The sequence below is a fragment of the Heloderma suspectum genome, chromosome 1, assembly GCF_057233095.1.
Source record: "Heloderma suspectum isolate Gila_16-S chromosome 1, 16-S_ref, whole genome shotgun sequence".
Classification (NCBI taxonomy): Eukaryota; Metazoa; Chordata; class Lepidosauria; order Squamata; family Helodermatidae; genus Heloderma; species Heloderma suspectum.
This window is the reverse complement of record NC_139458.1, coordinates 201,344,971-201,361,769: the sequence shown is the minus strand read 5'-3', so window position 1 is coordinate 201,361,769 and position 16,799 is coordinate 201,344,971. Positions and strand designations below refer to the sequence as shown.

Genomic DNA, 16,799 nt, shown 5'->3' with positions numbered 1-16,799 from the left:
TGTGTTACACAAATACCCATACTGCTCAAAAGACTTGTCTGTATTTATAGCCTAGGAGAAAGGACTCATTTCTTGGCACTAAGGACTTCATTTCCACTTGCCAGTTTTCTGAGAACTAATATACAGTCAAATCTTAGACAATGCATGGGGCTTCAGTTACAAGGCTTCAGTGGCCTTGATTCCATTATAGATTAAAGGAGGCACCTTCAAGATAGGAAGAGGAGTCAAACCTGAAAGTCATGAGCACTGTTGTTAAATTCCAGATACATACAAAAGCACACCATATGTAATTCAGATAATTAGGGAGAAGCAGCGTTATTCTCTGTCGACAGTATCCAACGATGCTCTTGCACTAGTGGGAATGACTACTAATGCAATGGGAAGCTAGCACTTGATAAGAAAACTGTAAACTAGCATGCCCAGAACAGGACATGTCAGCAGAGCTCAGTTCTGCAAGCTCCACTGACTTGTCCTGTTCTGGAAATGTTACTCTGAGTTAGATTCCGGGGTTATGCTATGACAGATTAGCTTCCTGTTGCACTAGTAGTTATTCCTCCTAGCACAACGCAATTGGCACTGGCTCACTGTCAGTGTCGGATACTGCCCTATGTACTACAAAAACAGCAGAATCCTTCAGCCAGCCCATTTCATGCAAAGTGCAAAATCAAATCTAACTTCATGGATTCATTTTACTATTCTTTTCTATGAATGGACACAGGTGAATGGGACTGCTGCTGCAACAACGTTATAAATATCAAAATACGTACAATTTTCTGAAGTATAAATTCATAAATTTTCCTTCCAGCGTTGGCTCGGAAGAATTTCCTGTACTCTCTACGGACCTGACAAATTAAAATCTCAGAGTTAACATTTGGTTTACATTTCATTTTGTTTTTCCCACAAGCATAAATTATGCACTGAACTGCAGGCAGATGAATTCTAGTGATGTTCCATAAAAATAATTGCACAATGCAGGTTCTTTCTAGATATAGAAAGTTAGGGTAAACACAGGCAAAGTAGAAAAGCTCCTTAATTAGACAAGCGAGTTTCAACATTCTCAGGTCTATTTCTTACTGCTTGTAAACCTGTGTCTCAGCTGCACAACTTCAGACTGCAGACAGGGGCTCACTTGATTGAATATTCCTCCATACAAAAAAGCAATAAATGCACATATGCTAATTCTCTGTGAGGAGACAATTATTTTAAACGGAGGAGCATTCAATCAAGTGTGCATTAACCTACAGTTAAACCCACACAACAGTTTACCACTTCAGTAAGAATGAAGCCTCATTATCCTTAAGCCTGCCTGACATTATCAGATTTATAACACAGTGGAGACCTTTTCAGGCAATTTCCCCCACAGTACTTGATCTTGAGTTACTCAGTTAATTCCTTTTTTTTAATCATTTAGGTTCTGGATAACATACAGGTTTGACTTCTATATTCAGACATTTAGGAAAGGGGAGCTCTCAGAAACAGTTTAAGCATAGTAGCTATAACATTCATTTAATCAGGACATTTTTCAAAATTACGTAAACACGCATACACACAGCAGAACCACATCAAAGAGTGATTGGATGTGGTTTTCGAGTATCTGGTTAATGTATGGCAGTAAGAGTCTAAAGCATCTATATAGAGCTTCCCTGTGGCACAAATCTATATCTCCAGTGGCAATACCCTCATTGGTTTTGACAGAATGGAATTGCACCATCAGCTGATTGGCACCTCTCCTCTCCACAAGGTGCTTACCCATAAACTGCCTCCTGCCACACTGATAAGTTGGACTTTTCTAGAAAGCAATTATTGTTAGCATTCAAAACGAGTCCCCAGTCACCCACCACTAGGCTTTTCCACATCAGTGAACAGTATTCCAGGACGTCCCCCCCATAATTTTTGATCCCCCTAAACCATTTATTTTGACACTACCCATCTGCCATTTACTTTGACACTATCAGTCCCTAGCCCTGACCACTGCTCTTACACGCCCCCCCCCCCCACATCTCCCCTAGTATGTTTCCCCCCAAGTTGGGCTTCGATACTAAAAGCAAGTCTGGCTGGGGAAAAAGCTCCTGGTGCAAGATACAAATGCCTGGAGGAAACGACTTCAAATTTCTGTTAAGATTTATAAATTCTGTCCTACCTTAGTCCAAAATAGGTTTACCTAAAGCGTATTACTTGGGGGACAATCCAACTTGGGTGCATTACGTACATCAAAATTAGAGGGAGCAGTAACTGCCTTAAGTTTAAAGCAACTCCACAGGCATCTGAGCGAAACATGGTCCCATTTAACACTTGCTGGTGGCCTCTGGGAGGCTCACAGCCAGGCTCTGCCCACCCAAAAGTGCCATTTCTGTGAAATGTCACCTCCATCTGAGAGTTTGTATGTACAACTACTGTGATTTGTGTGATCGTGGCAAATTGAGAAGTTCCTGCAAGCTCAGAAATTGCAGTGGCCACATATATAGCGCTGACATAGAAGGATTTGTTCACATAAATCATGAGTGGGCAATCTCTGGCCTATGGACCTAATCTCACCCGCGGAGACTGCCCATCTGGCCCACAGAAGTTTGGGCTCCCTCTGTGGCTTTGCCCCCTCCTTCTCAAAGTCCTGTCCCCTGGCCTGGGGGCTACCAAGGGCTCTGAGAAGAAGTGGGGAGAGGAATGCCCTTGCTGTCTCTGATCTTTGATCAGAGATAAGGGGATTCCCCTGCACACTGCTCCCCCTCCAAATGGGAGGGCAAGTGACACAAAAGGAAATCCATCTGTTATCTCTGATCTGTGACTGGAGATAACAAGAGGGTGCCTTGGTGGCGTGGCTGCTACACACTCGTCCAGCACTTGCAGGAGTTCCTGCAAGCTCCAGATGAGTACGTTTCACTCCTGCTTCTTGTTTCCCACATGAGAGTGAAGATGCAAGTGGTGAACAAGTGGGGGTCACTTGTTCTTCCCCTTCCCCTCCACAGGAGCACAACCCACTTGTGAGCTTGCTGCCAGCCCCACATGCTCCTGATGCTCCTGCCTAGAGACAATATCCTGAAGGGCAGCGGTCCCCAACCTTTTTGGCGCCAGGGACCGGTCCAATTTTTCCATGGACGGGGGGCGGGGGGGTTCCGCTGGCGGACTTGCGGACGCCATTTGCATCCCTATTCTTTGCAGTAATCGGCTACATAAAGATGTATGTAACCTATTACTTGTAGAACAGGGACGCAAATGTCCACTATGCTCCATTGACTTGCTGCAGAGTGGAGCTGGCTGGGGCCAGCGAGGATTCTGGGGGGGGGGGGAATCGCCTCCCCCCCGTGGACCCCCCGCGAACTCAAGGTGAGGGGGTTTCGCACACTCCTGTGGCTTGGTTGCTGACAGGCCACGGACCGGTACAGGTCCGCAGCCCGGGGGTTGGGGACCCCTGCTGTAGGGGATCCACCCTCACCAGCATACTGAGACAGAAAATTGACTGTATTCTGTATTTAGACATTCTGGGCAATAATGTACCAACAAAAGCAAAGAAAGCTACAGTCACAATTAGTTCTTATCACAAAAGGAGGATGTTAAAAAGAGAAATGTCTAATAGTTTTAACATGAATTGTTGCCAATACAGCCCAACCGTGATGGCATCCATTTAATAAAAACTATATACTGTTTCTCTGATAATCCACACTCCTTAGCAGTGCCTTCAAACAGCTGCATATATAACAAACACATACAACTAAAAATGCCTGACACAACGCGCAACAGCTTTTGTTTTGTTTCTAGAAGTCGGTGGGGGGAAAATAATTTCCTTAAAGATCATGCTTGCTATAGCAATCCCAGAGCACCAGAAGTTTATTAGGCGTTAGTAGAGGCCACGCTTTATTGAGTTCAGTATTGACAAAAGGGAGTTGTTTGAGAGAGTACCTTTAGTCCAAGCCAGTAAGCCCAAATGACTGCAACAGCATGCTTGCGCCTAGCCTCCTCCTTCAAGCGTTTCAACTCCCTTCGAGCCTAAAACGTTTAGATAGTGAATCATAGAGACAGCCCGATGCAGATAGCACAATGATCAGAAAGAGAATGCTCCCGTTGAGAGAATAGCTGATACAGGAAGATGGAAGAACAGTATGCAACCTTCAGAACCCCAGCATGTCAGGGTGAAGATAGGGTGAGAAGTGAAGTTGGCCTTCAACATGGCTTCACCAGTGCATATAGAAGAATAATGAGCTGCAGGCGTTCCCTCATATTGGAACTCTTCTACGGAGTATGTTACATTTGGCAAAGGCTGGATGGTTCTTAATTTTAATGAAAAGCATTCTGCCCAGTTGCAGCCCCAAGGGACCAAATACTAGAAATCAGCTCACATATTCTGTTCAGCAACAGTAGGTTCCTGAAGTACAAAGACGCTAAACCAAGGACTGAACATAAGCGCTTAGGGCACTTCTTCCATCCCTCTTTAATTTTCTACTATCCTTAGCACTTTGATGCCAATGCACTTTCTTCCAAAATCTTGTAAATGAGCTTTTTCTTTGTCATCACATACAGACATACATGAACATCACATCACACAAACATGACTTTAGTATGTGTAAAACAGAAGGGAAGGGGGGATTTTTTTTTTTTTAAAGAAAGAACGAACGAATGAATGAATGAATGAAAGAAAGAGAAATCTATGCATTCTGTGTGGACATGAATTTCTGTTAATTCCTTTTTACTATTTTAGTATTAGTAGAGGACAGACATCTACTGTGTTTGAATTGTTGGATATGGCATAACAGCAGTAGCAACCGTAGCTATGCACCTGCAGCATTGGTGACTTGGTTCATCTTACAGAAGATTTGTCTTGCAAATTTTGCTATTTGAAAGATCCTAGTAACATAGCCTGGCCTCGTATTTAAGCCTGTGTTTAAAGAAAAGATCATACAAGAAGCACACTTAGGCTGCAATCCTATACCCACTTACCTGGGAGTAAGCCCCAGTGAACTCAATAGGATTTCCTGCCAAGTAGACATTTATAGCATTTGTACTGGCAGTCTTAGCGTAGGATAGCCTTCCCCAACCTGGCGCCCTTGGGATGTGTGGGACTACACTCTCATCCACACAGCACACTGGCTGGGGGATAATGGGAGTTGTTGTCCAACACATCTGGAGGGCACCAGGTAGGGGAAGGCTGGATATAGAATATACTAATAGTGGAGGGGTTGTAGTGCACCTATTTCAGTGTGTTTTGACCAGAAAGAAGCGGAGAACCTCCCACCTCCATCATCATTCTGAAAGCATCACAGACAGTAACACTTTCTTCTCAAGACTTGCAGTCAGTTTCCTCTCAGATTACCTTCTTCTTTTTTTAAACACTCAGCTTATATTAAAGGGGAGCAACTGGCTAAGTATTTCATAAACAGGTTCAGCTTGTGACCCCTCATTTCATACCTGAAAAAGGTTTCCTTTTGTTTTTTAAAAACACAAAATAAAAACAGCCTTGCCAAATACCATGACGGTGGGGCAGCCATGTGCTGTTTGATTCCCAAGCAACACAAACATCTTTAGATTATCTCACAGTAAGAGGCTGGCCATGTGAACCACCCATTACTTCTAATACCTAAACCAAAAACAAGCCAGTCACACTTATCTTGCAGAAGGATTTCCAAGTATTACTTAACACACTAATCCAGCCCAAAGAAAAACTATCTATGACCTGATCCTGGGCTAGTTTACATTAGCAGCATATTGACCATCACTGCAGCTCGCAAAGCTGCTATCCAGTTCTCTAAATTAGACTCGCTGTCCTGAAGCCACTTATTTTTGTACATCACCACTAAAGCCCAGAGGTAAGTCGAATTGTTTCACCATCTTACCATATACATAAATATACATTATCTGCATGGATCAATTCAAGCAGCAGTCATTTCAAAAGCCATCCTCTAGTGGAGCCCAAAAAGGTGCCTCCCCCCATCAACCCCAGCCAGCATGGCTAATGGTCAGGGGTGATAGGAGCTGTAGTCCAAATCATCTGGAGAGCACCAGGTTCAGGAAGGCTGCACTAGGGATAAGCTATATTAAAACGTTAGGCAGGAGGTTCTGAATGTTGTATAATACACTATTCCCTCCCTTTTCTCTGTTATCCATATAATGTTACTGTAACCTTATTTTCCTTTTTCTTGTTAACTTTAGATATAATTAATGTTAACTACCGTATCTGAAATATTCTGTTAAAAAAACTTTTAAAATATTAAAAAAAACATTCTCTGCAGCCTGCTCCAACATGGTGCCCTCCAGATGTTGTGGACTTCAACTCCCATCAGCCCCAGCCAACAAGGCCAATGGCCAGAAATGCTGGGAGTTATCACCCAAAGCATCTGGAGGGCACTAGGCTGGGGAAGGCTGCACTAATGCATCGCAGAGAAGCCTGTACATATTCTTCTCCTGCACCTTGGGGATTAGCAACAGGCCCATTGTGAGGGCTCTGCATCACTGTGCATCCGTTGACTACCAGGGCCCCTGAAGCCAACTGCTAACCCTTGGCCTGAAAACACATAAAGTTCCCTTATACTGAATAGCTCCATTAGGCCCTTCTATCCCAGAACCTTCTACTCTGATTAGCAGCAGCTCTCCAAGCTATTGGACAGGGGTCTTCCCATCCCTAACACCAGATACCCTTTAACTGGAGATGTCTGGGATCTTCTAGCCACTCTACCACTGAGCTACGGCCCCTCCAAAGCACAAATCACTGAGGTTTTAATGTAGGCCGGAACGGCAAGCAAGTGGAGTTAGTGAGCAGGCTCTTGAGAAAGGGCTGCTGACCTTTGGCTATTGCAGGTCACCATCCAACCTTGGGCTTCACTGCAGAGCCTATCCGGACATGGCCACTGAGCAGGATGCTGAAGAGGTGAATGCCAGCGGCCAGAGCTTACAGCAGTGCGTACAGGTGGGGAGAAGGGGCAGCAGCTACTGCAGACTTAGCAGGGTGTGTATGTGTCTGTATGTAGTGGGGCCCACTGTGGGAGGTCACTTGCCTTCCCCCTACCCCCACCCCAAATCAGGGCCAGCTGTGATTTGGCAAGGACATTTTAGTGCAGCATCATTTCTGAGAACAGCTGATGCTGGAATTCCTGGCATTTTTTCAAGGCCATAGTTTAGACTTGCATGTTAATCACTTTCTCTTGAAAAATCTGAACTTACTGCTAATCTGGACTTCTAATGCTGACACCCGTCTTTGAAGTAAACTAATCATTAAAGAAACAAGCAAAATGCCTTTCTGAGAAATAAACTTTGTAGAACTACAACCCTATGCTACAGAAACAATGATAACCTATGTGTTAACTACAGATACCTCCAACAGACAAAAGCTGGTTTGCCATAGATTACTGTTTCTAAGGCAGCTAGTTATACCATAGGGATCAAACTCAGCTGGCTGGAGGGCCAAACTCTTCATGCAGCAAATACCCACAGGCTCCTGTCACAACCATAATTTTACACTAAAAACCTAGCCAGTTTTAATGGTGGGAAGAAGAGGATTAGCACGCAGACCAAGGGGCAGCTTCTAAAGATACCCCTTACCACCCCAAACCAATGTACAATCCTTCCAAACCTTTTCTGCTAAAAGGTTTGACCGGTACCAGCACTGGCCTCAATTACCAGGTCCTTCCCCCAGATCTGAGCACAAGCTTGCAACTTCCTACCATCTAAGCCCCCATCCCATGCGCCTATGCTCAACTATGTTGATTGACTTCTCACACAGCAAAAAAAGAAGAGCTGCCTGCTATTCTGAGAGCCTGAAGACTTTTCTGTAGACTACCCCCTCCCCAGTTCTACACCTTGGCTGTAAACGTTAGCAACTCGCTCAATACAAACACCCACATTCCTTGACATCTGAGTTGCTAATTTAAGTGAAATACAGTCAGGGCCAGAAATATTGGAACAAGGATAACTGTTTTGGCAGTTGGCCTCTGTACACCACCACATTGAAGTTGAAAGGAAACACACCCAGATGGGAGCGAAGTCAGGACTTTCAGCTGTAATTCAAGGGGGTTGACAAAGTGGGGCACTACCCATTCAGTACAGGAAGTACAGCCAGTGGCATACCCACACATCCATTGCTGGTGGCTCATAAGTAATGGAACAAACCAACATCATTTCAAACTTAAGGATCGCCTTGAATACATGGATGCAAATCCTTTGCAGTCAATGACTGCCTGAAGCCTGGAACCCATGGGCATGACCAAATGCTGAGTTTCCTCCCTCAAGATGCTTTGCCAGGCCTTTGCTGCAGCTGCCTTCAGCTTCTGCTTGTTTGTGGGTCTTTCTGCCTTCAGTCTTGTCTTCAGGAAGTGAAAAGCATGCTCTATGGGGTGGAGATCAGGGGACTGACTTGGCCATGGAAAAACTTCTTTGCCTTGAGAAACTCTTGGGTAGCTTTTGCTGTATGTTTTGGGTCATTATCCATCTGCTATATGAAGCGGCGTCCTATCAGTTTGGCAGCATTCGGCTGAATTTGAGCAGGAATTATAGCCGTATACACTTCAGAATTCATCCTGCTGCTTTTATCAGCAGTCAGGTCATCAATAAACACCAGTGACCCGGTTCCATTGGCAGCCATGCATGCCCATGCCATAACACTGCCTCCACCATGTCTGACAGATGATGTGGTATGCTTTGGATCATGAGCTGTTCCTTTCCTTCTCCATACTTTTCTCTTCCCATCATTCTGGTACAAGTTAATCTTGGTTTCATCAGTCCAAAGAATCTTATTACAGAACTGGGCAGGCTTTTTTAGGTGTTTGCTGGCAAAGGCTAATCTGGCCTTTCGGTTCTTGAGTGTTACCAGTGGTTTGCACCTTGTTGTGAAGCCTCTGTATTTACATTCATAAAGCTGTCTCTTGACTGTAGATGTTGACAATGACATGCCTACCTCTGCAAGAGCGTTCTTGACCTGGCTAGATGTTGTGAAAGCGTTCCCCTTGACCATGAGCAGAATTCTGCAGTCATCCACTTTACTTGTCTTCCATGGTCTTCCAGACCTTTTGCTGTTGCTGAGCTTGCCAGTTAACTCCTTCTTTTTCAGGAAGTTCCAAACTGTTGTGTTGGCCACTCCCAATGCTTTTGCTATCTCTCTGATGGGTTTATTTTGTTTCCTCAGCCTAATGTTGGCCTCCTTCACTCGCATGGACACCTCTTTGGACCTCATGTTGGAAGTTCCAGTGAACAGCTACCAAATGCACATGTAACACTCAGAAGCACCTCCAGGCCTTTTATGTGCTTGATTGGTCATGGGGTACCCAGGAAACAGGCCACACCTGGCCATGCAGTTGCTTGTCAGCCATTCGTTCCCTTATTTATGAGCCACCAACGATGGGGGGGGGGGTGTCTGCCAGTGGCTGTACTTCCTGAATGGGTAGTGCCCCACTTTTGTCAACCCCCTTGAATTACAGCTGAAAGTCCTGACTTCACTCCCATCTGGGTGTGTTTCCTTTCAACTTCAATGTGGTGGTGTACAGAGGCCAATTGCCAATTGTGTCACAGCACTGTGTTGGAATGAACAAAACAATACTTTGTAAGAAAATGTTAAGTATTAAGACAGACTTCCCCAACTTAATGCACTCCAGATGGACTGGACTGTAAGTCCCATCATTCCCAGGCATGTTTGGCACCATACATATGGAGGGCACCAGGATGGGGAAAGCTGTATTAAGGCATGTTTAGAACGTATGTGCAGTGCTGTGAATTTAATTAATGGAATTGCGTTCCCCTCCCCCTCAAGCAGCCTTAGTGTGGAAATCTGTAAAAATATTACTGCAAGTACATGCTAACAAAGATGTTTTGCTTTGATACATGCATGTTTAGTTAAGTACATTTTAGAGTGTTGAGTCCACTTATTTTCAGTCTAGATTCTTAATGGCTTATTAAGAAGCAGTTAGTCTTATTCAGCTGGGCATGTCTAGAACTTTTTAGTATGGAAGATTTCAGGTTAAGTGTGGCAAAGATGAAAATGGATGGTTATCAGCAATCACATGCTCAGGTTTAGTAAGCCAGTAAAAATGCTTAATTCTTGCTGCTTACTAATGAAGTTGGATAACGAAAGGGGGCACATGACACTTGCAGGTAGTACCTTAAATCCAAGCCAGTAAGCCCAAATAACAGCAATAGCAAGTTTATTCCTAGCCTCCTCCTTCAGCCGCCTCAGTTCCCTTCGCGCCTGTGGTGCATTTGAAAATGAATTATAGAAACATTTGAGAGAGAAAAAGGTTGCTTCAACTTTCCAATGGATAGAGAAAGAAAGAAAGAAAGAAAGAAAGAAAGAAAGAAAGAAAGAAAGAATTAAAGAAAGAAAGAAAGAAAGAAACCAAGTCATTTCATACAGTATAAATGAAAGTGTGTGCTGGCTAGACTGAAACTTGTTAAAAGTATAGCTGCAAAAAAGGAGAAATGCAAGTGAAGTAAACAAAGCAGCTGAAAACATTTCTTCGGCCTGTCTAGACAATCCTTGCACCATGCAGTGGCTATGGAACAAATAGAAACCTGCTTGTATTTTCTTACCTGAGCACCATGCCAATAGGCCGCAATAGTTGTAACCGCTTCCTGACAGCGCTTCTGGTGCTTCAGTTCGCGAAGCAGCTTTCGGGCCTATAAATGAGGACACCCCCCGCCCCCACCATGCCAAAGAAGAGTTAACACTTGAAAAAATAACAGCTGTACAAAAGATATGGAGTTATTGACTGCCCTACTCACCTACCCAGTCCCCTCCTCCCAAGATAAACAAATATTTTATCATTCTTCCATTTATGTCTCTTGACATTACGCAATTCTCCCTACTGTTCCCAAGTGCAGGCTTTATTTAAAATAGTGTTGCAAAACTAATGGGGGGGAAGCATTTATTTCCTATAAATTGTTGTTGGTACGTGGATGTGACTGGTGCTTAAACTTGCTTTCCCAGACTCACTGAATTCTGCTGCTGACTTGGGATTTAAGCCACAACTACTTATGTTCTTAAAATAGTCAATAGATGCATGTAATGCAGATTCTAGAGGAAGCTTAAGTTAAACAAAAATTGAAGAGGAATTTTTTAAAGCATAATAATCCAAACAACATTCCAATAAGCACATTTTACATAACTGGTTTTGCATTTTAGATTCTTTTGGCACAGGCAATAGTATAAAGTGGTGGAGCTGTCCTAGTTATTTAAAGAATATTAGATCTGGAACTACATGGCCCAGTTGCATTTCCAAACCCCAGCCACTGCTTCACTACTGCAAAGTAGCAATGCAATTAATCAATAGATTCACCGAATCCTGCTTTTGAAAACAGAATAAACATGTTGTAAGTATTTAATAAAATAAACATTTTTCACTGGCAGGGTATGATCCACAGGCAAGAAGAGACGGACAAAGGGCGCGTAACCCTTCTTCCACCCATCTGTGAGTTCAGATACATGGTTACGAGTGAAATATGGAGTGTGGGGCTGGGAGAGGGAGCTGAAATGCTGGGCAGAGGAAAGATTAGGGATCCCTATTCTTCTCTGCCTCTTCTCCTCTACAGATCTCCTCCTCCTAACTCTATGTTGCCCCAGAAAAGCAGCATGTGGGGGTTGGAAAGTCAGAGGCTGCATTTACTTTTTGCATGTCAGCATGCCCTAAGAAGAAAACCATGACTGGAAGGAGGTAATACTACAAGCGACTCCCTCCGCACAATGTTCTACTGAAAGTAATAGCACCAGTGTTCTGTACTCCCAGAGAACGTCCTTGGGTCTGTGCTAAGGTGCAGTTTGTTAGCATTCCTGAACATGATGGTGGAATTGATACCTCCACACCGAGCAATTAGTCAACCCTAGGATTCCAACAGAGAAGTCTTTGGATTCCCAGCTTTGACTACCTGCCTCAGCGCCTCACGTAATCTACACTGAGATCACACAGGGAAAGGGAACCAAGGCAACTCCAAAGTATTCACCAAACTCACCTTCCATCCTCTGATGTAAGACTGTACTACGATGGCAGAACTCTTCATCTGCTGGTACTTCTTCTGTTGCTGTATTGAGAATTGTTAAGAAGTGTGAGCATATGAAAGATGGAATCAGGGATTTTTCAAAATTGGAATCCTAATCGTATCACACATGCTTTCTTGCACATTGTACCTAAAAAACCTGCAACAGGAACCTAGACATAAATGCAATTCAAAAGTAAAATTCATTTTTTATGATGAAGCGGGGAGGGGGGGAGTACACAGAAAACGCTGCAACACGCCTCCTCGTGACAGTGGTTCTATCGTTATGCGTGTTACGTAGGACTGTACTTGAGGACTTATACGGAAAGAATGCCCTAATCCCCTAATGGGGACCGTTTGATGGGAATGCACTACACTAGTGTTCTAGGGGCCCTGCACTTAACTTTGATTAGGCATTATATCTAAATAACTAAGGGTGCAATCCTACGCAGACAGGCATCCGCCTCCGAACTCAGAGGTGACCGCCTATCCAATGCAGGGCAGGAGAAGCATGGAGAGGATCATTCCCCCTGCGCTTCCCCTGCCCTGCATTTGCGGCTGGATAGCCAATTTCGGCTGTCTAGCCACGGGAGGTCGGAGCAGGGGAGGAAGCTGCCGGACGACACATAGGATGTGTCGTACAGGCATTTCTGCCCTCCCCACCCCAGAACCCCCTCCCCCAGAATGCCCCATTTTGGCCGTTCTGTGCTGCTCTTGCAAGCACGGAGCACAGGGCAGCTCCCTCAGAACGGGGGAAGGTCAGTTCTCTGGGAACCGACCTCAGAGCACGGGCTCCGAGGTCGGTTCCCAGAAAACCAGATATCCTACGGCTGTCTAGCTGCTGACTAGCAGCCATAGGATTGCTCCCTAAGTCATGGTTAATAGTTGGTCACACACCAACACAGGAAACCATGGTTTGAAGTGGATTTACAAGTCTTGCTTTGTATTAACACTGGTTGTGTTACAGCTGTAATGATCAAACCATGGTTAAGTCACTTGCCCCACCTCTCTAGCCTTTCTGCTCATGTGATAAAAGCAGCAGGCTCCCCATACACACCTTCTGGGGGCAAAGAGTAGCTCAGCAAGAAGGCATGGTTGTACAGTACATCTGGGATCTTTCACAACCAGGGTTCAGGCAGCAGCCATGTTTAGGTGTTACTCCGGCATTGCGCCCAAGGGCTGCAATGCTGCTTCTATAGCATTTCCAGCTTAATTCAACATTCTTTCTTTCTTTAACCCAATGAAGAGTATGCAGAGGCACTCCCCAACTGACCGCCTTACGATTATGAATTTCCCTCTGCTATGGGGGACTTACCGAAGTCCAAACCTGCGCGTTTTCCAAGAATGCTCACTATAAAACTGGTGTACAGATTACAGTTTACAGCAACTTCTTCTATCTCATTGGATATTTTGTTTAAATAACACATGTTACTATTAAAAAAAAAAAAAGTATTGGTAACTGCACTGAACCCTTGAGAATGGTCAGGATAGGAGCCGAAGCCAACAAAATCCTGTCTTACTGCGTATCTTCTGTACCAGGCAGCAATCACAACCTGGCTCTTTTTCATGAGCAGGAAACGTGTGTGGCACTTCCAGCCCCTGTAGATCTTCTGGATTAGTGTGGCTAAATCTTCAAGGCGCTGTTTCCTCAGGTCTTCTAATTTGAAGAGCTATGCAGGATTGGGGGAGGTGAGAGGGAAGAGAAGGAAAAACAACATTTTAAAAATAATGTTTAACATATTAGGGCCTCGCTCGCCAAAGAAAGCTAGTGTGGTGTAGTGCAGGGGCGTTGCTAGGTTCTTAAAAGATCCGGGGACAGGCCCATAACACAAACTTGCATTTTTTTTTTATATATAAATTATCCAAGTCTAAGCGCACCTCTAATATATGTGTGTGTGTGTGTGCTTGCGTGTGTATATAGATTTCATACAAGTACAAAAAAGGGCCAAAGTTGTAGAAACTGTGATAATTATAATTTGTATAATAATAATAATAATAATAATAATAATTTGTATATACCTGTGATACAGATGCTTGTGTTATCTACGAGTATATGTACAATTGTATTCATATGTATAATTAAAATGTTCTAACAACAACCCTATTCTAAATAGATTACCAACACTCACTATGTTATTGTGTGTGTTTCCATATTGTTACAATATCATATTAGTATAACCTGACCCACTTACGGTTGTGTGTTTGTTCGCTAATTTCCTATAGATTACATACATACATACATAAAAAGTGTGCACTGACCCCCCCACCCCACTTCAACTCACACCCCAATTCAGCGTTTTGGAAAACATCCCACTTCTGCTCTGGCCAATTTATAGTCAGACCATTTTAGCTCAACACCAAACCTGAGTCAAGGTTTGGAAAAATGAGACTATGTTTCCTGCTGACTACCATGGGAAATTAGAGAAAAACTGACTTTGTTCTCTTGGTCAGAACTGGATGATAAGTTCAGGCATAGTAGCCCCCTAGGAGGGGATTATACCTGCCCAATGTCAGAAAAATAGGTGCAGGGTTTATATTTTGATTTTCTTTTAAAGGGAACTGCCAATAACATCTTTATTACTTGGAAGAATTGGATAAATTCTTCAGGATTCATTGCCCCATCAGAGGAGATCATGTCTGCCAAATATCAGAATTATGGCCACAGGGATTTTTGTGCAAGGGTGGCCTTGACATTTTGAGGTCTCCAAAAGAGGACATACTTATCTCCCTATTCTCCTTGTGGACCATTGTTCTGAAAATTACAGACAGCCTAGAGTTGTCCCTAAGTAAGGAAGCAAAGTTTCAGAAGGATAGGTGCAGCAGTTCATGTGGAAGGGGAGTTCTCCAATGTGGGGGAGGGAGTGATTTGCTTTCCCTTCCCTTTACCTTTCCCCAATAGTTTTTGGGTACGTTTGTATGAAAATGCACAGGTCATTAGAGGTGTCCCCCAGGAAAGAAACCTGCATGAAGAATATACATGCATGCAAATTTAGTATTACTAGAATTTATTTACATTTCACCAATGTTAGCAGCAGGGAAACATGGGTGGGAAGGTGCTATTGCACTCATGTCCTGCTTGTGGGTTTCCTGTGTGCATCTGGTTGGCCACTGTGTGAACAGAATGCTGGACTAGATGGATCTTGGTCTGATGCAGCACAGCTCTTCTTATGTTCTTAAATATAGAGTGCCTCTGAGCATACGCAGAATGTTTTTCTTTCACCACTGAGCACTTACATTCTCCCCCTACCAATTCTATTCCCCTCAATGCAAACATCCCTCCTCATTCTACCATCCTCCAGCATCTCTTCATAAAAATAGATGTTTTGTGCAACTGTCCTCTACCTCCTCCTTGTTATGTACCAACTCTCATTGTATCTTCCTCCCCATAACTTCACTTGTGCCAAGACTTCACCAGGATTCAGCCAATGAGTCTGTTTTCAAAACTAGGGTTAAGTTATGGAGAAGCTCTGAGCATGTACTAAGTGCCTTTCCCTCACCACTGAAGCTAGAGAGTTCATGCAACCCCCCCCCCCCCATGACAGAACATGCATAGGACTGAGCTGAAAGGGTAGTAAATTCATTAGCCACAACTAGGTAGACACTGTATTAAGCCTGCAGTACCATGCTCACAACTCAGGACTTATTTCTGAGTAAACATGCAGAACATCAAGGTGCAAACCTCCCTGCAAAAGTAACTTTTGCTGGAATCCTATGCACACTTTCCTGAGGGTAAGCCTCATCAAACATAATGGGACATCTCAGTAGGCATACATAGGATTGCATACATTAGAATATTTATCTCCCTTCCATTTAAAAAACAAACCAAAAACTCCTATTTTTATTAAAGCTTTCTGTTCAGAGGAACATAGGAAGCTGCCTTATACGGAGTCAGATCCTGGGTCCATCTAGCCCAGTATTGTTGACACTGAATGGCAGCAGTGGCTTTCCAGGGTTTCAGGCAGGATTTTTTCCTAGCCCTACCTGGAGATGCTGGGGATTGAACCTGGGACCTTCTGCCTGCCAAGCGTGTGCTCTGCCACTGAGCAACAGCCCTTTCTATTGCTGGATGATGGCAACTGACAAACAGAACAGCCCCAAATTTATTTCTCTGCAACCATGTGAACCCACTTTTCTCAAAGGCTTGAGTGAGAAGGAGAAAAACCAACCCTCTTGTCTGTTTGTATAAAGTCAAATACAGTTCAGAACTTCTCTTGACCATGGAAGAGAATTCTCTTTAAGAATTCCCCAGGATATGCTATGGGTGGAATAAAGAAGAGAAAGAAAGAACAGGACAGGGGGAGGAAGAAGAAAAGAAGAATTGTGATTGGAAATGCGTTGGGACAGGGGGTTGAGAAAAAAGAGCAAAGTGGCTCTTTTCAGAGAGGTAGGACTTCAGAGGAATTTGGGAGGCTGTGGAGGGTTTGTCTGAATTACATGTACTTAAATTAACTTTATGAGTTGAGCTGGCTGAGGGCTTTTTCTAGCTTTTTAAAAACTGTAGAACCTATTTAAAAGCCTCAGCAGTTCTTCGATCATGACACCACATAGTCCTAACCCTCCTTTTGGAATAATTTGAGTCCTACAGCTATTTAGGAGAAATTAAAGTGGAGGGGGAGAAATAAATTTGTGGAGGCTAATTGGATCCGTTGCTGTACTGAAGCTACTAAACTTCTGCAGAAGCCAAAGTTTCCACTTTGGGGTAGTAAAATCAGATGCGGTGTGAAATACCAGTATTTCATATGGAACTCTTTCTTCCCTTTCTTCTCCCTCTTCAAAATTTCATTGCAAGCAAGCTCCCAACAGTGGGCATGGAAGAACAGAAAAGTAGGGGGAGAGAGGGTTTTTTGCACCTCAAAAAA

The 16,799-nt window shown here is 43.8% G+C and overlaps 1 protein-coding gene across 4 annotated transcripts in view; it reads right to left on the bottom strand.

Moving 5' to 3' along the window:
- MYO1B (myosin IB) overlaps window positions 1-16,799 on the bottom strand; it is a 174,891-nt gene that overhangs the window by 20,841 nt on the left and 137,251 nt on the right. For 2 of the 4 annotated variants that reach the window (XM_084816345.1, XM_084816353.1), the window contains exons 20-23: window positions 13,461-13,610; window positions 11,917-11,985; window positions 10,501-10,587; window positions 768-842 (exon numbers count right to left, since the gene is read on the bottom strand). In XM_084816345.1, coding sequence (XP_084672471.1) covers window positions 768-842; window positions 10,501-10,587; window positions 11,917-11,985; window positions 13,461-13,610 — 381 coding nt within the window. Of the gene's footprint in view, window positions 1-767; window positions 843-3,894; window positions 3,982-10,072; window positions 10,160-10,500; window positions 10,588-11,916; window positions 11,986-13,460; window positions 13,611-16,799 lie in introns of all 4 variants that reach the window. The other 2 variants (XM_084816331.1, XM_084816338.1) reach the window with 2 other exon arrangements.